General features: G+C 41.2%; 1 protein-coding gene across 3 annotated transcripts in view; it reads left to right on the top strand.

Annotated features, from left to right (window-relative positions):
- The window catches only part of HDAC1 (histone deacetylase 1), a 40014-nt gene that overhangs the window by 4013 nt on the left and 12409 nt on the right, over nucleotides 1-23592 (top strand). For all 3 annotated transcript variants that reach the window (XM_060308495.1, XM_060308475.1, XM_060308484.1), the window contains exons 2-3: nucleotides 2697-2809; nucleotides 17984-18101. In XM_060308495.1, coding sequence (XP_060164478.1) covers nucleotides 2697-2809; nucleotides 17984-18101 — 231 coding nt within the window. The remainder of the gene's footprint in view (nucleotides 1-2696; nucleotides 2810-17983; nucleotides 18102-23592) is intronic.

The raw sequence follows: 23592 nt of genomic DNA, 5'->3' as shown, positions 1-23592 counted from the left end.
GCTTTCTACATAAGTTATCTTAGTTCCCCAGGTCTAAACCTTGGCTGGATTCTGGGTTGATAGGCCAGAGATATGGGTAAGCAGGAAGCCAGTTATATCACATAGTAATGATCTTGTGACTCCTGACTGCCCACAAATTGGGTCTGCATCTGGATGTCTCTGCCAATGCCTTGAGAACATGTTCTACCCCCCCCCCCACCGCCCCCCATGGCTGATAAGGTTGTCTGAGGAGCCCTGGGAACAAACTCTTCTGCCTGCCTTCCCTGCTACTGCGTCTCAAAGTCTGTGCCTGTATGGGACAATGGTCCCTCTTGAATGCCACTACATGCTGTGCTCTGGCTTGTGGCTCTGGTTGAGAGCACAGGCCTCACTAAGATTAAGAGAAGAGGATGGAAGGACATTAGGTGAAAACTAAGGAAATCTAAATAAAGTATGGACTTTTAGTTAATGATAATGTATCAATATTGCTTCATTAATTGTAACAAATACTTTTTATTTTACTAATGTAAAATGTTAGTAGTGGGGAAATAGTAGTGTAGTATCTAAGAATTCTGTACTTCTTTGCAATTTTTCTGTAAATCTAAAATTGTTCTAAAAAATAAAGTTTATTTAAAAAGAGAGAGAAGAGGATGAGATCCTAAATATCCAACTGTTTAGAAGCTTCCCATTATCCCAGGCCATGTCTGTGCCAAAGAGAACTGGAGTGGCTTGGATGCTGTTGGTGGCATTCCCCACAGTGCATTGCTCCCTGGAATGAAGCCTGTTTCTGGCACTACCAAATCAATGATTAAGAGGTTGGGGCCTTTTTTTCACTGGTGCTGAAAGATCTGCCTCATCCTGATGGACTTCCAAGGAGAGAACTTTGGGTGTGCAATTCACGTGATTTTGAAATATTGTTCCAGGAACTTTCTACCAAGTAGACTCACAGAGCCCTTTAGATGAAGTGCGAACTGAAGTAGGTACCTGGGAAACCCAATGCAGTTTTTAGCATTCCGGATTCGGAGTTAGAAGGGTTGACTCCCAGATCATTCATTAGCTGTGTGATCTTGAGCAGGCACATAACTTCTCTGAGTCTCACCTCAGTTCCTTGAATCTTTATTGAGCCTCTATGATGTACAGGGCATATTTGTCCTTGCCTTCAAGGAGCTAGTCTTGTAGACATAAAATAGATATGTAAATAATTTAGATACAAAACAAAATTACATGCCATATATAATTGCATGCAGAGGAAAAGACCATTTATTCTGAACAAGACTATGGTTGGAGCTTGCTTTGTAGTATGAGGATCATCAGAGAAGGAATGACATTCCAGGTCAGAGGGACAGTCTGAACAAAGGATACTTTGGTGTGAAGATGAATGCCATGTTCAGGAAGCTGGTAATAATCTAGTGCATTTATAGCAGAGATTGGCAAACTTTCTGTAAAGGGCCAGATAGTAAATATTTTAGGCTTTGTGTACCATATGGGTGGGTCTCTGTAGTAACTATTTAACTACTCAACTCTGCCATTATAATGTGAAAGTAGTCATAGATAATATATAAACTAATGGGCATCGTTGTGTGCCATAACATCTTATTTACAAAAAACAGGCAGCTAGGGCTTCCCTGGTGGCGCAGCGGTTGAGAGTCCCCCTGCCGATGCAGGGGACACGGGTTCGTGCCCCGGTCCGGGAAGACTCAACATGCCGCGGAGTGGCTGGGCCTGTGAGCCACGGCCGCTGAGCCTGCGCGTCAGGGAGTTGCAAGGGGAGAGGCCACAGCAGTGAAAGGCCCGCATAGAAAGGCCCGCATACCGCAAAAAAAAAAGAGAGAGAGAGAGGGGGAGGGAGGGAGAGAGGGGGAGGGAGGGGGAGAGAGAGAGAGAGAGAGAGAGAGAGAGTGAGTGTGTGTGTGTGCGTGCGCACGCACATGCGCGTGCTGGGGCAAGGTGGTGGTGGTAGGAAGTTGGAAAAGTAGATTAAGAAACTCCTTTAATGCCAGGATACTGAAGTTGTTCTTTATTCTTTATCCTGTAGGGGATGGGGAACCATTAAGGATTTTTGAGTAGGCGAGTGATGTTATCAAAGCTGTATATTAGGAAAATAACTGGTAACAGTGTGGCCGATAGTTTGAATTGAAGGCAGAGGGACCAATTAGAAGGTTATTGCTATAGATGAATCAAGAGATGGTGAATTTAGTCTTCTTATATATAAACTGGGAATAATACTCCCTGTCCTAACTATTTTACAGGGTTTTTGTGAGAATCCAGTAGGAAAATGAATGCGAATGTACGTTGACACCATAAAGTGTCATGATGTGCAAGAGGTGAACTGTGACTTACAGTAATTCTAAGTAGTGATGGTTATTTTTCTGTTGTGGGAATGAATTCCTTGGAGATACAGTGAGGTGAGTCACCTCACTCGCTGCTGTTCCCCAGTAGATTTGGAATGACCTCCTCACACTATCCTAGTGCCTGTAGGCTCCAGGGGAAAAAACTGGGCTAGACAGACATCCTTAAATGCTCATCTCACCAAGGTCCCCTGCTTTTTGTTTGTTTTTTCTTTTGGAGTTTACCCTTCCTTGAGGTGGGAGAGAATCTTGGAGTCTAGGATGAACCAGAAAGAGAGTTTGCCTAGAAATTTGTTGTAAATATTCATGGGTTCTCCTGGAAGTGTATGTCTAACTGTGTCACTGAAACTGTCACTCTTTCTTCTTCAGGGGATGTTGGAAATTACTATTATGGACAAGGCCACCCAATGAAGCCTCACCGAATCCGCATGACTCACAATTTGCTCCTTAACTATGGTCTTTACCGAAAGATGGAAATCTATGTGAGTTACTGGGAGCGTCACCCCTCCCTAACCTCGTCAGCTCTGGTTCCCCATATGTCACTCATTATCTCATTTTTTCAACTACTCATTTATCAAATGTGTTGAGTGACTGTTACATGGCAGACACTGTAAATGATAGAGATTCTCTGTTTTTAAGGAGCTCACTCTAATGCTGGTGACTAACATGTACACAAATAAATTGTACAGTGTGTAAGTGCAACAATGAAACAATGTATAAGATGCAGAGATAATAAGGTGTGAAGGTGGAAGGGAGCCTTGGAATGTTCTCTAGAGGTGATATCTGAGCAGTGTTTTAAAGATTGAATAGAATTTAGCCTGGAGTTCAGGAGGGGACTGGCATTCTAGGCTGAGGAAAGAACATACACAAAAAGGCAGAGAGGTAAGAACAATATGGTGTGTTTGGGGAAAATATAAGTAGTTCAGTGTGCAGGTATTGTAGTATAAAGTTCACAGGTGTGAGAGAGGGGAGCTAGAGCTGGAGAGGTCAGCAAGGATTGGATGTACTAAGCAACTCTGTGGCGCCAGGGTCAAAAAATCCAATGGCTGGAGAAAAAAAAAAAAAAGAGTGATTGGAACTGTGTTGAACTAGATGCCAAGTCTCTAGTTACTAGAGAGTATGGACTGTCTAACATCTTGACTCAGCTCCATCTGATGACTTTTGCCCCATCTATCAGTTTTTAAAGAGAAGCCAGAACTCTAGATTATTATGTAAAATCTCCCAGGTTTAAAATATTGGCCCAAGTTTGTTTGTTTGTTTTAGATGTGTGCAAACAAAAGCACATGAGCACATCTGTGGACCAAATTTGGTCCAGAGGTTCCCAATCTGAACCTCTTCTGGAAGCTGTGAAGAGCAAGTGAAGTATTTTATTTATTTATTATTATTTATTTAATTTATTTATTTTTGGCTGTGTTGGGTCGTCGTTGCTGCGCACGGGCTTTCTCTAGTTGCGGTGAGCGGGGGCTACTCTTCGTCGTGGGGCGCAGGCTTCTCATTGCAGTGGCTTCTGTTGTTGCAGAGCATAGGCTCTAGGCACGTGGGCTTCAGTAGTTGTGGCACGTGGGCTTCAGTAGTTGTGGCGCACGGACTCAGTAGTTGTGGCGCACGGGCATAGTTGCTCTGCGGCATGTGGAATCTTCCCGGACCAGGGCTCGAACCCGTGTCCCCTGCATTGGCAGGCGGATTCTTAACTACTGCACCACCTGGGAAGCCCCCTATGTTGTCTTACAGTTAGAGCATAAGAGTCTTGTTAAAAGTCTGTGCTGACAGCTTAAGTAACCTAGCAACAGCAGTATCCTTCCTCACCATTCCAGAGACTGAAAGGAGATAAGTCTCTGTCCCAGATGGCTGTGTCATGTCTCTAGAGCCACTGGAGGAGGCAGCTGGGGAAGCAAGGAAGGAAGGTAGATAGAGGAGCAGACGGATCTTGGGACTAGAGAGCATTTTCAGGTGTGAAGGGCATCTGGGAATGAAAAACATAAAAGGTAGCAGAGGTTTCCAGGAACTCTAGGGAGCAGACTAGCATTTAGATAAAGAGACGTTACCTGAATGTGGAATAGTAAGCATCAAGGCCTTATGGCGCTTCCTGTTGCACACCTACACCATGCTGACCTGGCCTCAGCTTGCCTCCTTTCCTGCCACTCCCCTCCTCAGAACCTCTCCAAGTCAGCCAGATCAGATTCTGCCTCTTTCCACCCCATCCTGATTGGGAGCATTATTTACTCTGTCCAGTTATATCTTACTCATTTTCAAGTGTTACCTTAAGCACTCTCTTTTTCATTTAACAGATTTTTGTTGAGTACTTGTCATACCCCAGGGACTATATCAACCTCCATGAGTGATATTGAGGTATTAAGAAATGGATCCTGGGCTTCCCTGGTGGCGCAGTGGTTAAGAATCCGCCTGCCAGTGCAGGGGACACGGGTTCAAGCCCTGGTCTGGGAAGATCCCATATGCCACAACTACTGAGCCTGTGCTCTAGAGCCCATAAGCCACAACTACTGAAGCTCATGTGCCTAGAGCCTGTGCTCCACAACAAGAGAAGCCACTGCAATGAGAAGCCCGCGCAACCGCAATGTAAAGTAGTCTCCCCAGCCCCCCTCCCTCCAAGGGGCAAAGAAACAAAGACCAAAGGCAGCCAAAAATAAATAATAAATTAATAAATTAAAAAAAAAAAAAAAAAAAGAAATGGATCCTGGAACGTCTCTGGCGGTCCACTGGTTAAGACTCCAGGCTTCCAATGCAAGAGACAAGGGTTCTATCCCTGGTCGGGGAACTAAGATCCCACGTGTCGCACGGCACGGCCAAGAAAAAAAAATATATATATATATATATTTATATTTATATATATTTTTGAAATTTATTTATGGCTGTGTTGGGTCTTCGTGGCTGTGCGTGAGCTTTCTCTAGTTGCGGCGAGCAGGGGCAACTCTTCGTTGTGGTGTGCGGGCTTCTCATTGCAGTGGCTTCTCTTATTGTGGAGCACGGGCTCTAGGCACGCGGGCTTCAGTAGTTGCAGCATGCAGGCCCTAGGGCATGCGGGCTTCAGTAGTTGTGGCGTGTGGGCTCTAGGGTATGTGGCCCTCAGTAGTTGTGGTGCACGGGCTCAGTAGTTGTGGCTCAGAGGCTCTAGAGTGCAGACTCAGTAGTTTTGGCACATGGGCTTAGTTGCTCCACAGCATGTGGTATCTTCGTGGACCAGGGCTTGAGCCCATGTCCCCTGCATTGGCAGGCAGGTTCTTAACCACTGCACCACTAGGGAAGTCCCCCAAGAAAATATTAAAAAAAAAAAAAATTGATCCTATCTTTAAGTGAGAAGAAAAATTAACTAACATTTATTGGTGATTGCTAGGTACCAAGCCAGAGCTACTTGTTATTTCCTTAATGTTTACAGCAACCCTAATTTGGATCACTCTCCATTGTCCTCACCCCACACTCTATTTTTTATTAAAGAGGAAAACTCGTCCTAGAAGCTTCCTAACAGATTTCCCCTTAAATCTCCTTGGGTCATTTGCTGTCCTTAGACCATTCACCAGCAATTTGATTCTTGGGGCTGGGTACACGCAACCAAATTGAGATCTCTTAACAAGAAAGAAGGGAAAGACTGGTTCTTTGGGAAGCAACCAACAGTAGCTATCATAGGAGATAATAGAGATTATTGGAGATTACTTCATCTGTGTGGTATGCTTATTGTAAACTTCTAAAGCAAAACCCTAGTATAATCTCTTTCTGAAATCTCTAGACCTCGTTCTCTTTCATGTGATCTTTTTCCTTCTCTGGCTCTATCTCTTTATTGAGTATGAATCGTTAGTCCTCTTCCCCTCAGCAGTATTTCTTTGCATTCATCCCTTCTTTCTTCTCCTTTCTCTGGGCTATGATTCTAGCATCCCTTTCCCAAAGCACAAAGAGCCATTTATTTTAGTGTCTGTCCTGAAATTAATAGCTTTTTTTTTTTTTTTTTTTGCGGTACGCCGGCCTCTCACCGTTGTGGCCTTTCCCGTTGCAGAGCACAGGCTCCGGACGCGCAGGCTCAGCGGCCATGGCTCACGGGCCCAGCTGCTCCGCGGCATGTGGGATCTTCCCGGACCGGGGCACGAACCCATGTCCCCTGCATCGGCAGGCGGCCTCTCAACCACTGCGCCACCAGGGAAGCCCAATTAATGGCTTTTGAGAGTCAGTCTTGAAAGAAGTTCCCTAGACTGCTCATAGAAGTTTCTGTACCTGAAGGAGACACGTTGAAGTTTTTTTCACACAATTTCACCCTCTTTGGTTCCTTCTCCAATTCTGTCTCTACACGTCTAATTAATCTGTCCCAGAATCTAAATCTTCACTTTTCATCCAGGCATCTTCCTATTTACATAATAAAAATCCTGCTCTCTTCCTTGCCTTGGATGCTAATTTTGTATAGTCCCAGTCTTCTTATTCATTGTCTTCTGTTCTTTTTTTAATGTTTTTATAAAATATTGAATAGATATGAAAGAATTTTTATAAAATATATGTAGGGTATAAAGAATCACATTATTATTTTATAAATTTATTTATTTTATTTATTTATTTTTGGCTGCATTGGGTCTTCGCTGCTGCACGCAGGCCCTCTCTAGTTGCGACAAGCGGGGGCCACTCTTCATTGTGGTACACGGGCCTCTCATCGCAGCAGCCTCTCGCGTTGCGGAGCACGGGCTCCAGGCGCACGGGCTTCAGCAGTTGTGGCACGCGGGCTTCAGTAGTTGTGGCACACGGGCCTAGCTACTCCGCGGCCTGTGGGATCTTCCCGGACCAGGGCTCGAACCCGCGTCCCCTGCATTGGCAGGCGGACTCCCAACCACTGCACCACCAGGGAAGCCCCACATTATTATTAATACCACCTAGTTTAAGAAAAGGAGTATTTCCATGACTGCTAAAGCTCCTGTATGCCCTTCCCTGATCCTGTCTTCTTCCCAGAGTTAACCTCTGCCGTGAACTTGGGATTTATTATTTGCTCGCTTGTCTTTATAAATTTACCATTATGTAGTCTTTTTTTTCTTTTTAAAATATTTATTTATCTTATTTGGCTGTGCTGCGTCTTAGTTGCATTACTCAGGGTCTTTAGTTGCGGCATGTGGGATTTGGTAATACGGGATCTAGTTCCCTGACCAGGGATCAAACCTGGGCCCCTGCATTGGAAGTGTGGGGTCCTAACTGCTGGACCACCAGGGAAGTCCCTACCCGTATGTATTCTTAAATAGTACATGTTTTACATGTTTGAATGTTACATAAGTGGAGCCATACAGTATTTATTATGTGACTTGCCTTTTTTGCTCAACATGTTCCTAAGAGTCATTCATGTTGATACATGTAGCTGTATTTATTTTCACTGTATTTCATTGAAAGAGTATACTACAAGTTGTCTATTTATTATTATTGGTGGGCATTTGGTTTGTTTCTAGTTTTGAGCTGCTACAAACACTGCTGCTGTGAACATTCTTGAGCATGTTTCTTGGATGCATATATACTACAGTTTCAGAAGGGGAGGTACTAGGAGTAGAATTGCTGGGTCAGGACATTGGTACACAGTCACCCTTATTAAATAATGCCAAAATGGTTTCCAGTTGCCACCAGTGTAGAAGAATTACAGTTGCTCCAAGTCCTTGCCAACACTTGATTTTGTTATATTTAAATTTTTTTGCCAGTTTATGTTTCGCTTGTTACTGGTGAGGTTGAGGATCTTTTTACAGGTTTCCCTTTTGAAGTTCCTATTCAAGCCTTCTGCCCATTTTTCTTTTTGATTGTCTGGTTATTGTTTTGTTTCTCTTTTAATTGGACCTTGGATACACAGAATTGGGTTAATCATTATCCTTGGTTTATAAGCATCTAAAGAAGGTTCATGCTTGGTCTTCTTTTTAAAAATGTTATTTTATTGTTTATTCATTCATTTTACTTAAATATTTTAATAATGCTGTGAACTTCATATTCCTACAACCCAATCACTCTTCTAAATTTCGTGTTTATCATTCTCTTGCTTATCATATTTTTATGTTTATCATGTCTGTACGTGCCTAAACAAGTTATAGTATTTATTTACTTGTGTTTGAATTCTTTAAAAAAGGTGTCATGCTACGTGTAGTCGTTGGGGACTTGCTTATCTCTCACAATATTATAACTACTAAAATCCATCCACCTTGTTGCATGTAGCTATAATTCTTTAATTTTTCTCTGCTGAATAATATTTCATGATGTCAGTATACTGCAATTTATCCATTCTCCTGTGGTCTTAATTTGTATCTAGGTTTTCAATGTTAGGACCAGTGTTACTATGAATATTCTTGTACATGTCTGTTAGTGCATATAGGCAAAATTTTCTTATGGCTCTTTCTCTGGGAGTGGAATTGCTGGACTGTAGAATATGTGCATATTAAATGCCAAGTTGGTTTTCAGTGTGGTTGAATGAACTGGCAATATATAAGAGATACCGTGATTCACATCCTCTCCTACACTTAGAATCAGACTTTAAATTTTACTAATCAAATGGGTGTAAAAAAAACAATATGTAATTATGGTCTCGATTTGCATTTTGCTAGTGACCAGTGAAACTGAGCATCTGTTTATATGTTTATTAGCCATTTGTATGTCCTCTGCTGTGAAATGTATTTTCATGTCTTTTGCCCATTTTCCTCTTGGGTTGTTTGACTTTCTTTTTCTTAACAATTTGTAGTAGTTCTTTATATATTCTGGTATATATAGTTCATTGTCAGTATATTGCTGTAAGTATTTTCTACTTTGGTTTTGTTTTTTCAATCTAATGTATCTTTAATGAACAGAGATTGTTAATTTTTAAAAAAAAATTATTCGTTTATTTATTTTTGACTGTGTTGGGTCTTCGTTGCTGCGCGGGCTTTCTCTGGTTGTGGAGAGGGGGTTACCCTTCGTTATGGTGTGCAAGCTTCTCATTGAGGTTGCTACTCTTGTTGCAGAGCTCGGGCTCTAGGCCCGTGGGCTTCAGTGGTTGTGGCACGTGGGCTCAGTAGTTGTGGCTCACGGGCTCTAGAGTGTGGGCTTGGTAGTTGTGGTGCACAGGCCTAGTTGCTCTGCGGCATGTGGGATCTTCCTGGAGCAGGGCTCGAACCTGTGTCCCCTGCATTGGCAGGCAGATTCTTAATCACTGGGCCATCAGGGAAGTCCCGAGATTCTTAATTTTAACATAGTCATATTTGTTGTTTCTTTTATAAGTGCTTTTTATGTCTTAATAAATCCTTCCCAACCCTTAAAGTATGATCCTATATTAATCTTTTAAAATCTTTATAGGTTTCCCTTTCACATATAGATATGTACTGTATTTGGAATTGATTTTGTAATATGGTTTGTTATGTATCTCTTTTTTTTGGCTGCACTGCACAGCATGCGGGATCTTAGTTCCTCGACCAGGAGTGCCACCTGCAGTGAAAGCATGGAGTCCTAACCACTGGACTGCCAGGGAGTTCCCTAAAATGATTTGAAGTAGGGAATCCACTGAAACTTTTTCCCCCATATTGTCCCAGCTGATTGGTTGAAAAGTCTGTTTTCTCCCCGCTAAGTGCCACCACTTTTGTATCTGAAATGTCCGTATTTATTCATTTATTCCACAAATACTTATTAAGCACCTACTTAGTGCCAGGTACTATGTTTGAGTCTGTTTCTGGGCTCTCTGTTCTCTTGACTTGGTCTCTTTATTGCCCTATATGCCATTGCCACAGTGGCTTAATTATAATAGCTTTTTATGAAGTCTTGGTATCTAGTATTAAGTCCTCCCACTTTTTTGTTCTTTAAAAGAAAAAAAAGTGACTTGTTCCTTGCGCTTTGTACTTTTGTATAAATTTTAGAATTAACTCATCAAGTGCTACAAATAAATCTACTAGGATTTTTGTTGAAATTTCAATGACTCTGTGCCTCAGCTTAGGGAAAATGGGAAAATTGATATCTTGAGAATATTAAGTCTTTGAATCCATGAACATGGTATATCTCCATTTATTTAGGTCTTTAATTAATTAATTTGCACCGGGTCTTAGTTGGAGCACGTGGCCTCCTTAGTTGTGGCATGTGAACTCTCAGTTGTGGCATGCATGTGGGATCTAGTTCCCTGACCAGGGATCGAACCCAGGCCCCCTGCACCGAGAGCGCGGAGCCTTATCCACTGTGTCACGAGGGAAGTCCCTATTTAGTTCTTTTTAAATGTCTCACATAAAGATTTCCTTTAGCTTCTTTATTATGAAATATAACACATGCACAGAAAAGTACATAAAACAAATATGCAGTTTAACAAATGGATATAAAGTAAACATACATGTAAACACAAACTAGTTCAAGAAATAGAACATTGCCAGTACCTCAGAAACCTACATATGTCCCTTCCTGATCATAGCCTCTTCTCTTCCCCCAGAGGTAACTAGAATCCTGACTTTTCTGTTAATGCTTCCTTGCTCTTCATCATAATTTAATTACCTAATTACCCATCCCTAAATAATATAGTTTAATTTTGCTGAACTTGATATAAATGGAATTATACAATATACATTTTTGTATGTAGCTGTAGCTTATTCATATTAATTGCTGTGTACTATTTAATTGTAGAATATACTATATTTATCCATTCCACTGTTGATGGGCAGTTGAGATTTTGGCTATCAATATAAAGTTTTGTAATTTTCTCTATAAAGCTGATGTACATCTTTTATTAGATTTTTTCCAAGTACTTCATTTCTTTAATGCTGTCATAAATTGTATCTTCTGAATTTTTTATTTTTTAATTGCTTACTGGTGTATAGAAATTCAGTGCTGTTCTTTTTTATTTAAACTTATATCCAAGGTCCCTGAGGATCTGATTCTGCTATTAGTTGTTTCTATGGGCTCTTACCTCTGGTGCTTTGTTTCCTTGTGTGTTTTGTGGTTTTTGATTGTGAGGTCATATTTCTTGGAACTTTGTGGCCTGGGATAAAGATGGGTTCTTAGGGTGAGATTTGCGTTTACTTTGTAAAAGAGGCAGCTTTTGAGGTGGGCTTTGTCCTTCAGAGATTTAGGATAAGGATGAATTTCAAATAGTAGGAAGGCTTGATTACAGTCACTGTGGTGGGAAGCTCTGTAGGTCTTGTTGCAGAAGAGTTGTTTGTCTGGAGTATAATATTATGAAAGAGAGTAGGGGGAGAATTAGATTGGAAAAGGAACCTTGCAAAGTTCCTTGATTACTATGTTAGTCTTTAGAATCTTTTCTTTTGTCCTGAATGTTCTAGAGGAGGGCATTGACTTTTTCAAAGATTTCTGTGACACCGTTATGGAAGATGGATTGGAACAGGGTAAGGCTGGATATAAATGGAACCAATTAGGAAACCAAAAAATAATCCAAATGAGAGTTAATTTATTATGACAACAGATTTTTATTGAGTACTTACTAAGTGCTGGGCATCTGTGCACAAGCCGCGCGGGATCTCAGTTCCCCATCCAGGGATTGAACCTGGGCCATGGCAGTAAAAACCCAGAATCCTAACCACTAAGCCACCAGTGAACTCCCCTGTGCTATTTTCTTAGAATAAAGATAGACCTGCTCCTGGCCTCCCGGAGTAGAGCAAGCAAGCACAATTTCTGTGCAGTTTGAATGACAAGAGAAGTACAGGGTTCTCAGGGGAGCACTTCAGAGAGTTACTTAACTGAGACTCTGGGGGTCAAGGACAGCTTTCTGGGGAAATTAACTTTTCAGTTGCAACTTAAAGATTGAATAGAGGGTGTGAAGAGAACTGTATTCTAGGCCGTAGTATATGCAAAGGCCTAAAGATGGGAGAGGATTCCCTTAGAGAATTGCTAGTAAAATTGTGATCAGTAGATTGGTACAATTAATTCATGAGATAAATTCAACCCCTCAAACATTTTTGTTTAACCCATAAAGTATTTTTTTAATTTAATTTTATTTCTTTATACAGCAGGTTCTTATTAGTTATTCACTTTATACACATTAGCGTATATATGTCAATCCCAATCTCCCAATTCATCCCACCACCACCACTCCCCCATGCCACTTTCCCACCTTGGTGTCCATACATTTGTTCTCTACATCTGTGTCTCTATTTCTGCCCTGCAAACCAGTTCATCTGTACCATTTTTCTAGGTTCCACATATATGTGTCAATATACGATACTTGTTTTTCTTTCTGACTTATTTCACTCTGTATGACAGTCTCTGGATCCATCCACGTCTCTACAAATGACCCAATTTCATTCCTTTTTATGGCTGAGTAATACTCCGTTGTATATATGTACCACATCTTCTTTATCCATTCGTCTGTCGATGGGCATTTAGGTTGCTTCCATGACCTGGCTATTGCAAATAGTTCTGCAATGAACATTGGGGTGCATGTGTTTTTTTGAATTATGGTTTTCTCTGGGTATATGCCCAGGAATGGGATCGCTGGGCCATCTGGTAATTCTGGTAATTCTAGAAATCTAGAATTCTAGAAATCTGGTAATTCTATTTTTAGTTTTTTAAAGAACCTCCATACTGTTCTCCATAGTGGCTGTATCAATTTACATTCCCACCAACAGTGCAAGAGGGTTCCCTTTTCTCCACACCCTCTCCAGCATTTGTTGTTTGTAGATTTTCTGATGATGCCCATTCTAACCGGTGCGAGGTGATACCTCATTGTAGTTTTTATTTGCATTTCTCTAATAATTAGTGATGTTGAGCAGCTTTTCATGTGCTTCTTCTCTCTTCTTTGGGGAAGTGTCTATTTAGGTCTTCTGCCCATTTTTGGATTGAGTTGTTTGTTTTTTTAATATTGAGCTGCATGCGCTGTTTATATATTTTGGAGATTAATCCTTTGTCCTTTGATTTGTTTGCAAATATTTTCTCCCAGTCTGAGGGTTGTCGTTTTTTTTTGTTTTTTTGCGGTAGGCAGGCCTCTCACTGTTGTGGCCTCTTGCGTTGTGGATCACAGGCTCCAGACGCGCAGGCTCAGTGGCCATGGCTCACGGGCTTAGCCGCTCCACAGCATGTGGGATTTTCCCGGACCGGGGCACGAACCCGTGTCCCCTGCATCGGCAGGTGGACTCTCAACCTCTGTGCCACCAGGGAAGCCCCCTGAGGATTGTCTTTTCGTCTTGTTTATAGTTTCCTTTGCTGTGCAAAAGCTTTTAAGTTTCATTAGGTCCCATTTGTTTATTTTTGTTTTTATTTCCATTTCTCTAGGAGGTGGGTCAAAAAAGATCTCACCGTGATTTATGTCAAAGAGTGTTCTTCCTATGTTTTCCTCTAAGAGTTTTATAGTGTCCAGTCTTACATTTAGGTCTCTAATCCATTTTGAGTTTATTTTTGCGTATGGTGTTAGGGAGTGTTCTAGTTTCATTCTTTTACATGTAGCTGTCCAGTTTTCCCAGCACCACTTATTGAAGAGACTCTCTTTTCTCCATTGTATATCCTTGCCTCCTTTGTTATACATTAGTTGACCATAGGTGCGTGGGTTTATCTCTGGGCTTTCTATCCTTTTCCATTGATCTATATTTCTGTTCTTGTGCCAGTACCATATTGTCTTGATTACTGTAGCTTTTTTTAAAATTTATTTATTTTTGGCTGCGTTGGGTCTTCGTTGCTGTGCGTGGGCTTTCTCTAGTTGTGGCGAGCGGGGGCTATTCTTCGTTTCAGTGCGCAGGCTTCTCATTGCAGTGGCTTCTCTTGTTGCGGAACACGGGCTCCAGGCACGTGGGCTTAGTAGTTGTGGCTCATGGGCTCTAGAGCGCAAGCTCAGTAGTTGGGGCACACGGGCTTAGTTGCTCCGCGGCATGTGGAATCTTCCCAGACCAGGGCTTGAACCGTGTCCCCTGCATTGGCAGGTGGATTCTTAACCACTGCGCCACCAGGGAAGCCCCGATTACTGTAGCTTTGCAATATAGTCTAAAGTCAGGGAGTCTGATTCCTCCAGCTCCGTTTTTTTCCCTCAAGACTGCTTTGGCTATTCGGAGTCTTTTGTGGCTCCATACACATTTTAAGATTTTATGTTCTAGTTCTGTAAAAAATGCCACTGGTAATTTGATAGGGATTGCATTGAATCTGCAGGTTGCTTTGGGTAGTATAGTCATCTTCACAATATTGATTCTTCCAATCCAAGAACATGGTATATCTCTCCATCTGTTTGTGTCATCTTTGATTTCTTTCATCAATGTCTTAACAGTTTTCTGCGTACAGGTCTTTTGTCTCCCTAGGTAGGTTTATTCCTAGGTATTTTATTCTTTTTGTTGCAGTGGTAAATGGGAGTGGTTCCTTAATTTCTCTTTCAGATTTTTCATCATTAGTGCATAGGAATGCAAGAGATTTCTGTGCATTAGTTTTGTATCCTGCAGCTTTGCCAAATTCATTGATTAGCTCGAGTAGTTTTCTGGTGGCATGTTTAGGATTCTCTATGTATAGTATCACGTCATCTGCAAACAGTGACAGTTTTACTTCTTCTTTTCCAATTTGTATTCCTTTTATTTCTATTTCTTCTCTGATTGCCGTGGCTAGGACTTCCAAAACTATGTTGAATAATAGTGGCGAGAGTGGACATCCTTGTCCTTTTCCTGATCTTAGAGGAAATGCTTTCAGTTTTTCACGATTGAGAATGATGTTTACTGTGGGTTTGTCGTATATGGCCTTTTTTATGTTGAGGTAGGTTCCCTCTATGCCCACTTTCTGGAGAGTTTTTGTCATAAATTGGTGTTGAAATTTGTCGAAAGCTTTTTCTGCATCTATTGAGGTGATCATATGGTTTTTCTTCTTCAGTTTGTTAATGTGGTGCATCACATTGGTTAATTGGCATACATTGAAGAATCCTTGCATCCCTGGGATAAATCCCACTTGATCATGGTGTATGATCCTTTTAATCTGTTTTTGGATTCTGTTTGCTAGTATTTTGTTTAGGATTTTTGCATCTATTTTCAACAGTGATATTGGTCTGTAATTTTCTTTTTTTGTACTATCTTTGTCTGGTTTTGGTATCAGGGTAATGGTGGCCTCATAGAATGAGTTTGGGAGTGTTCCTTCCTCTGCAATTTTTTGGAAGAGTTTGAGAAGGATGGGTGTTAGCTCTTCTCTAGATGTTTGACAGAATTCACCTGTGAAGCCATCTGGTCCTGGACTTTTGTTTGTTGGAAGACTTTTTTTTTTTTTTAATCAGAGTTTCAATTTCATTACTTGTGATTGGTCTGTTCATATTTTCTGTTTCTTCCTGGTTCAGTCTTGGAAGGTTATACCTTTCTAAGAATTTGTCTGTTTCTTCCAAGTTGTCCATTTTATTGTCATAGAGTTGCTTGTAGTACTGTCTTAGGTTGCTTTGTATTTCTGCAGTGTCTGTTGTAACTTTTCCTTTTTTATTTCTAATTTTATTGATATGAGTTCTCTCCCTCTTTATCTTGATGAGTCTGGCTAATGGTCTATCAATTTTGCTTATCTTCTGAAATAACCAGCTTTTAGTTTTATTGATCTTTGCTATTGTTTTCTTTGTTTCTATTTCATTTATTTCTGCTCTGATCTTTATGATTTCTTTCCTTCTGCTAACTGGGTTTTGTTTGTTCTTCTTTCTCTAGTCCTTTTAGGTGTAAGGTTAGATTTTTTATTTGAGATGTTTGCTATCTCTTGAGGTAGGATTGTATTGCTATAAACTTCCCTCTTAGAACTGCTTTTGCTGCATCCCATAGGTTTTGGATCATTGTATTTTCATTGTCATTTGTTTCTAGGTATTTTTTGATTTCCTCTTTGATTTCTTCAGTGATCTCTTGGTATTTAGTAATGTATTGTTTAGCCTCCGTCTGTTTTTGTTTTTTATGTTTTTTTCCCTTAATTGATTTCTAATCTCATAGCGTTGTGGTCAGAAAAGATGCTTGATATGCTCTCAATTTTCTTACATTTACTGAGACTCGATTTGTGACCCAAGATGTGATCAGTCCTGGAGAATGTTCCGTGTGCACTTGAGAAGAAAGTGTAATTTGCTGTTTTTGGATGCAGTATCCTATAAATATCAATTAAATCTATCTGGTCTATTGTGTCATTTAAAGCTCTTGTTTCCTTATTAATTTTCTGTTTGAATGATCTGTCCATTGGTGTAAGTGAGGTGTTAAAGTCCCCCACTATTATTGTGTTATTGTCGATTTCCTTTTATAGCTGTTAGCAGTTGCCTTTTGTATTGAGGTGCTCCTATGTTGGGTGCATATATATTTATAATTGTTATATCTTCTTGGATTGATCCCTTGATCATTATGTAGTGTCCTTTCTTGTCTCTTGTAACATTCTTTATTTTAAAATCTATTTTATCTGATATGAGTATTGCTCCTCCAGCTGTCTTTTTTTATTATTAATTTATTCATTTTAATTTATTTATTTTTGGTTGCCTTGGGTATTCATTGCTGCACATGGGCTTTCTCTAGTGGCAAGCGGGGGCCACCCTTCGTTTTGGTGCCCAGGCTTCTCATTGCGGTGGCTTCTCTTGTTACAGAGCACAGGCTCCAGGCTCACAGGCTTCAGTGGTTGTGGCACGTGGGCTCAGCAGCTGTGGCTCATGGGCTCTAAGCGCAGGCTCAGTAGTGGTGCACGGGCTTAGTTGCTCTGCAGCACGTAGAATCCTCCCGGACCAGGGCTCAAACCTGTGTCCCCAGCATTGGCAGACGGATTCTTAACCACTGCACCACCAGGGAAGCCTTCTATGGGTGTTTTTTAATAAAACAGTATCAGTCTTTCAATTTCAGTATTTCTCGTTATATTAAGTGAGGCTTAAATGAGAGTCAAATAGTCCCTGGAGCCAGACCTTTCTTATTCTGGCTTACTAGCCATGTAACCTTGGGCAAATTATGTTTAACCCCTCTCTGCTGTAGTTTCCTTACTGCAAAGTGAAGATAATAATAGTATGGACTTTAAAAGGTTGTGCCTAAAACAGTGACTGGCACAGAGTAAATAATTAATGTTAGCTGTATTGAAAATGCTTTATAAACTATAAAAGTATTGGTTATTAGAAAAGAAGAGGGTTGTCTTTGAAGGAGACCCACCTTTAAGGCAGGAGAGGAAGAGAATTTTTAAAAAGAGGACAGGCTGAATCAGAATGTTGGGATAACCTGGAAATTACTATGTCAGGGAAGTTATTATGGGGAGGATGTGATCAGAATTGTTGGTGTGATGATGATTCATAAAGGATTTCCCATCTATTTCAGTTATTACTAGTCACCCCTTCTTCTTGAACTCTTAGAGCCATTTGGCCCATAATTATATATTGTTATATTGAATATTAAAAAGAAAGTGATTTGTAAAACAATTTACAAAGAGATTTAACAGTCTCATCCAATTCTCACCTCTTCCCTGTGAAGTAGATGTTGTTATCCCTATTTGGTAAATGAGGAAATTGAGGCTCAAGAGATAGAATTGCCACCATAATTAAATACTTAAAACAATTTTTTTAAATTAAAAAATGGAAAAAAAGAAAAAAAATATAGACTTGCCTAGGCAATAGAGCTTGAGATGCCATCTAGGTCTTGAGATATGGAATCTCTTTTGATAATCTTATTTGCTTAACTAGATTGTGAGTTTCTTGAGGACTGAATCTAATCAGTCATTTTTTATTCTGTACAGCACCTAGCTCAGTGCTGAGTGAAGACTGGCAGTAGTCAAGAATAACATGCTCTTTTCTCCCCTCTGCCCTCTAGCGCCCTCACAAAGCCAATGCTGAGGAGATGACCAAGTACCACAGTGATGACTACATTAAATTCTTGCGCTCCATCCGCCCAGATAACATGTCTGAGTACAGCAAGCAGATGCAGAGATGTAAGTCCATTCTGTTCCCTCCCTACTGTCAAGCCCCCAGTTGGATCTCCCTTCAAGTTGGAGAGACTCACCCTCCCTTCCCTTGTATCCCCCATTCAGCTGACACCTGATTTTCCCTGCTTCCTGAGGGTACCAAAGTGTTTCTTTTGTCTCAAGACTGGTTTTCTTTGTTTCCTGATTGTAAGAAATAGATTGAACTTTGTCCAGTTAGGTTCACAACATTATCCCCGCCCCACCAAACTGTAATTGTTGTAATGGAAAAAGCACTGACCTGGGTTGGGGAGACAGGTGATATAGGTCCCGGCACTGACTCTTAACTGACTGGGGCAAGTCACTTCCCCTCAGATTTTTCTTTTGTAAAATGGACTGGATGTCATCCCATGCAACTGTAACTGCTCTCACTATGTGAGTATTAGTTAAGAACTTAGCAGCCACTTAGACTCTAGGTGATGTAATCTTTGAGTTAAGGTGATTCTGCCCCTGCCCCTTGGGACTTGAAACTCAGAACAGGTCACATCTCAGAAGCCACGCTCAGCTTATAGGAATTATGGGGATTGTTTTAGCTGTGTGGAAAAATTATGTTCAAATTTGAGAAGAAACTGTCATCCCTGATTTCTCACTTGTGTTATTTTAGAAATTATCCCTTAGCACCTAAGATCTCATAATAAAACAATGTAACAGTATTGTCTAGAAGAAGTTTTGAATAGTTTATGACAGCTTATTTTGAAATACCAGGAAATCTATGGCACTTTTTTGTTGCTACTGGCCACAAGGTAGTCTGATTCCCAAGGCAGAAATTTATTTGTTACAATAATTGTGCACTGGTAATGATTAGAGAACCACAGGGACCTTTTATGAAGCATTAAGCTTCTTTGCCACGCACAACTCCAGGAGCTGCTGCCCCATCTAAGTGAGGTACTTACTGTCTGAATTGACAGGGTCTTATTTCCTTCTCAGGTGAGACAGATTCATTCCTTTGCTTTAGATGGCTTTAGGGCCGTTCCATAACTTATTTAGGCTAGCGATAAGGCTCTACTCTCAGTAGAGAGGGCTCTCATTAGAGAAGCAGCTTCGTATTAAAGCAAGAGAATGAGCTTTGATGTCTTGGTTTGAATCCCATAGCTCTGCCACTTAGCTCTGTGTTCTTGAGTATGTCCCCTAGCCTTTCTGAGCCTTGTTTTACCTTCTTTAAAAGGAAGACAGTAGTGCCTGTTTCATAATGGAGTTTGGGGGGATGAGTAAGATACTGTATTTATTTATTTATTTTAAAAATATTTATTTATTTATTTTTGGCTGTGTTTGGTCTTCGTTGCTGCATGAGGGCTTTCTCTAGTTGTGGTGAGCGGGGGCTACTCTTCGTTGTGGTGTACAGGCTTCTCGTGGTGGTGGCTTCTCTTATTGCCAAGCACAGGCTCTAGTAGTGTGGGCTTCAGTAGTTGTGGCATGCGGGCTTAGTAGTTGTGGCTCGCGGGCTCTAGAGCGCAGGCTCGCAGGCTCAGTAGTTGTGGTGCATGGGCTTAGTTGCTCCACGGCATGTGGGATCTTCCTGGACCAGGGCTCGAACCTGTGTCCTGTGCATTGGCAGGTGGATTCTTAACTACTGCGCCACCAGGGAAGCCCAAGATAGTGTATTTAAAGCAGTGAATAGTAGCTTTTGCTGTTATAACTTATTGCTTTTATTTTCAAATCTATCAAGACAGACGACATATTAGGCCCTCAGGAGTGCGCAGGTTTGGTTCTGGCTCCCAGTTTGCTCCAGTTTTCCTGAAACCAGCATTCTAAAGTTGTGCATTGAAAAATGAGGTCTGAGATTTTTTTGTCATTGAAGGTGGGGGTAAAAAGGATGAGGCTCTCTACACATTCAATGCAATCCCTATCAAACTACCAATGGCATTTTTCACAGAACTAGAACAAAAAATTGCACACTTTGTATGGAAACACAAAAGACCCTGAATAGCCAAAGCAATTTTGAGAAAGAAAAACGGAGCTGGAGGAATCAGGCTCCTGGACTTCAGACTATACTACAAAGCTACAGTAATCAAGACAGTATGGTACTGGCACAAAGACAGAAATATAGATGAATGGAACAGGATAGAAAGCCCAGAGATAAACCTACACACATATGGTCACCTTTTTTTTTTTTTTTGGCGGTACGCGGGCCTCTCACTGTTGCGGCCTCTCCTGTTGCGGAGCACAGGCTCCGGACACGCAGGTTCAGCGGCTATGGCTCATGGGCCAAGCCGCTCCGCAGCATGTGGGATATTCCCGGACTGGGGCACGAACCTGCGTCCCCTGAATCGACAGGCAGACTCTCAACCACTGCGCCACCAGGGAAGCCCGGTCACCTTATTTTTTTATAAAGGAGGCAAGAATATACAATGGAGAAAAGACAGCCTCTTCATTAAGTGGTGCTGGGGAAACTGAACAGCTACATGTAAAAGAATGAAATTAGAACCATACACAAAAATAAATTCAAAATGGATTAAAGACCTACATGTAAGGCCAGACACTATAAAACTCTTAGAAGAAAACATAGGCAGAACACTCTATGACATAAATCACAGCAAGATCCTTTTTGACCCACCTCCTAGAGAAATGGAAGTAAAAACAAAAATAAACAAATGGGACCTAATGAAACTTAAAAGCTTTTGCACAGCAAAGGAAACTATAAACAAGACGAGAAGACAACCCTCAGAATGGGAGAAAATACTTACAAATGAAGCAACTGACAAAGGATTAATCTCCAAAATTTACAAGCAGCTCAATATCAAAAAAACAAACAACCCAATCCAAAAATGGGCAGAAGACCTAAATAGACATTTCTCCAAAGAAGATATACATATTGCCAACAAACACATGAAAGGATGCTCAACATCACTAATCATTAGAGAAATGCAAATCAGAACTACAATGAGGTATCACCTCACACCAGTCAGAATGGCCACCATCAAAAAATCTACAAACAATAAATGCTGGAGAGGGTGTGGAGAAAAGGGAACCCTCTTGCACTGTTGGTGGGAATGTAAATTGATACAACCACTGTGGAGAACGGTATAGAGGTTCCTTCAAAAACTAAAAATAGAACTACCATACAACCCAGCAATCCCACTACTGGGCATATACCCTGAGAAAACCATAATTCAAAAAGAGTCATGTACGACAAAGTTCACTGCAGCCCTTTTTACAATAGCCAGGACATGGAAGCAACCTAAGTGTCCATCGACAAAGAAGATGTGGCACATATAAACAATGGAATATTACTCAGCCATAAAAAGAAACGAAACTGAGTTATTTGTAGTGTGGTGGGTGGACCTAGAGTCTGTCATACAGAGTGAAGTAAGTTAGAAAGAGAAAAACAAATACCGTATGCTAACACATATATATGGAATCTAAAAAAAAAAAATGGTTCTGAAGAATCTGGGGGCAGGACAGGAATAAAGAAGCAGACATAGAGAATGGACTTGAGGACTTGGGGAGGAGTAAGGGTAAGCTGGGATGAAGTGGGAGAGTGGCATTGACATATATACACTACCAAATGTAAAATAGATAGCTAGTGTGAAGCAGCTGCATAGCACAGGGAGATCAGCTCAGTGCTTGGTGACCGCCTAGAGGGGTGGGATACGGAGGATGGAGGGAGACGCAAGAGGGAGGAGATATGGGGATACATGTATGTGTATAGCTCATTCACTTTGCTATAAAGCAGAAACTAACACAACATTGTAAAGCAAGTACACTCCTGTAAAATGTTAAAAAAAAGAAAAGATGAGGCTCTCTTGATAAATCTTTAGCCAGACACATCAAGAAAAAGAGGGAAAGGACTCAAATCAATAACATTAGAAATGAAAAAGGAGAAGTTACAGCAGACACCACAGAAATACAAAGCATCGTAAGAGACTACTACAAGCAGCTCTGTGCCAATAAAATGGACAACCTGGAAGAAATGGACAAATTCTTAGAAAGGTATAACCTTCCAAAACTGAACCAGGAAAAAATAGAAAATATGAACAGACCAATCACAAGTAATAAAATTGAAACTGTGATTTAAAATCTTCCAACAGGAGCTTCCCTGGTGGTACAGTGGTTAAGAATCTGCCTGCCAATGCAGGGGACACAGGTTCGAGCCCTGGTCTGGGAAGATCTCACATGGCGCGGAGCAATGAAGCCCGTGCACCACAACTGCTGAAGCCCACGCGCCTAGAGCCCATGCTCCTCAACAAGAGAAGCCACTGCAATGAGAAGCCTGCGCACCATAACAAAGAACAGCCCCTGCTCGCCGCAACTAGAGAAAGCCTACATGCAGCAACGAAGACCCAACGCAGCCAAAAATAAATGAGAAAAAAACCCACAAAAGAACCACATATTAAAAAATATATGTATATTCCAACAAACAAAAGTCCACGACCAGATGGCTTCACAGGTGAATTCTGTCAAACATTTAGAGAAGAGCTAACACCCATCCTTCTCAAACTCTTCCAAAAAACTGCAGAGAAAGGAGCACTCTCAAACTCATTCTATGAAGCCACTATCACCCTGATAACAAAACCAGATAAAGATGTCACAAAAAAAGAAAACTACAGGCCAATATCACTGTTGAATATAGATGCAAAATCCTCAACAAAATGCTAGCAAACAGAATCCAACAGCACATGAAAAGAATCATACATCATGATCAAGTGGGATTTATCCCAGGGATGCAAGGATTCTTCAATATACGCAAATCAATTAATGTGATATACCATATTAACAAACTGAAGAAGAAAACACCATATGATCATCTCAATAGATGCAGAAAAAGCCTTTGACAAAATTCAACACCCGTTTATGATAAAAACTCTCCAGAAAGTGGGCATAGAGGGAACCTACGTCAACATAATAAAGGCCATATACGGGGCTTCCCTGGTGGCGCAGTGGTTGAGAGTCCGCCTGCCGATGCGGGGGACGCGGGTTCGTGCCCCGGTCTGGGAGGGCCCCGCATGCCGCGGAGCGGCTGGGCCCGTGGGCCGTGGCCGCTGGGCCTGCGCGTCCAGAGCCTGTGCTCCGCGACGGGAGGGGCCACGGCAGTGGGAGGCCCGCGTACCGAAAAAATAAAAAATAAAGGCTATATACGACAAACCCACAGCAAACATCATTCTCAATCGTGAAAAACTGAAAGCATTTCCTCTAAGATCAGGAAAAGGACAAGGATGTCCACTCTCGCCACTATTATTCAACATAGTTTTGGAAGTCCTAGCCACGGCAATCAGAGAAGAAATAGAAATAAAAGGAATACAAATTGGAAAAGAAGAAGTAAAACTGTCACTGTTTGCAGATGACGTGATACTATACATAGAGAATCCTAAACATGCCACCAGAAAACTACTCGAGCTAATCAATGAATTTGGCAAAGTTGCAGGATACAAAATTAATGCGCAGAAATTTCTTGCATTCCTATGCACTAATGATGAAAAATCTGAAAGAGAAATTAAGGAACCACTCCCATTTACCACTGCGA

The sequence above is a fragment of the Globicephala melas genome, chromosome 1 (assembly GCF_963455315.2).
Source record: "Globicephala melas chromosome 1, mGloMel1.2, whole genome shotgun sequence".
NCBI lineage: Eukaryota > Metazoa > Chordata > Mammalia > Artiodactyla > Delphinidae > Globicephala > Globicephala melas.
Note: the sequence above shows the minus strand (reverse complement) of the source record. Positions and strands in the feature narration are given on the sequence as shown.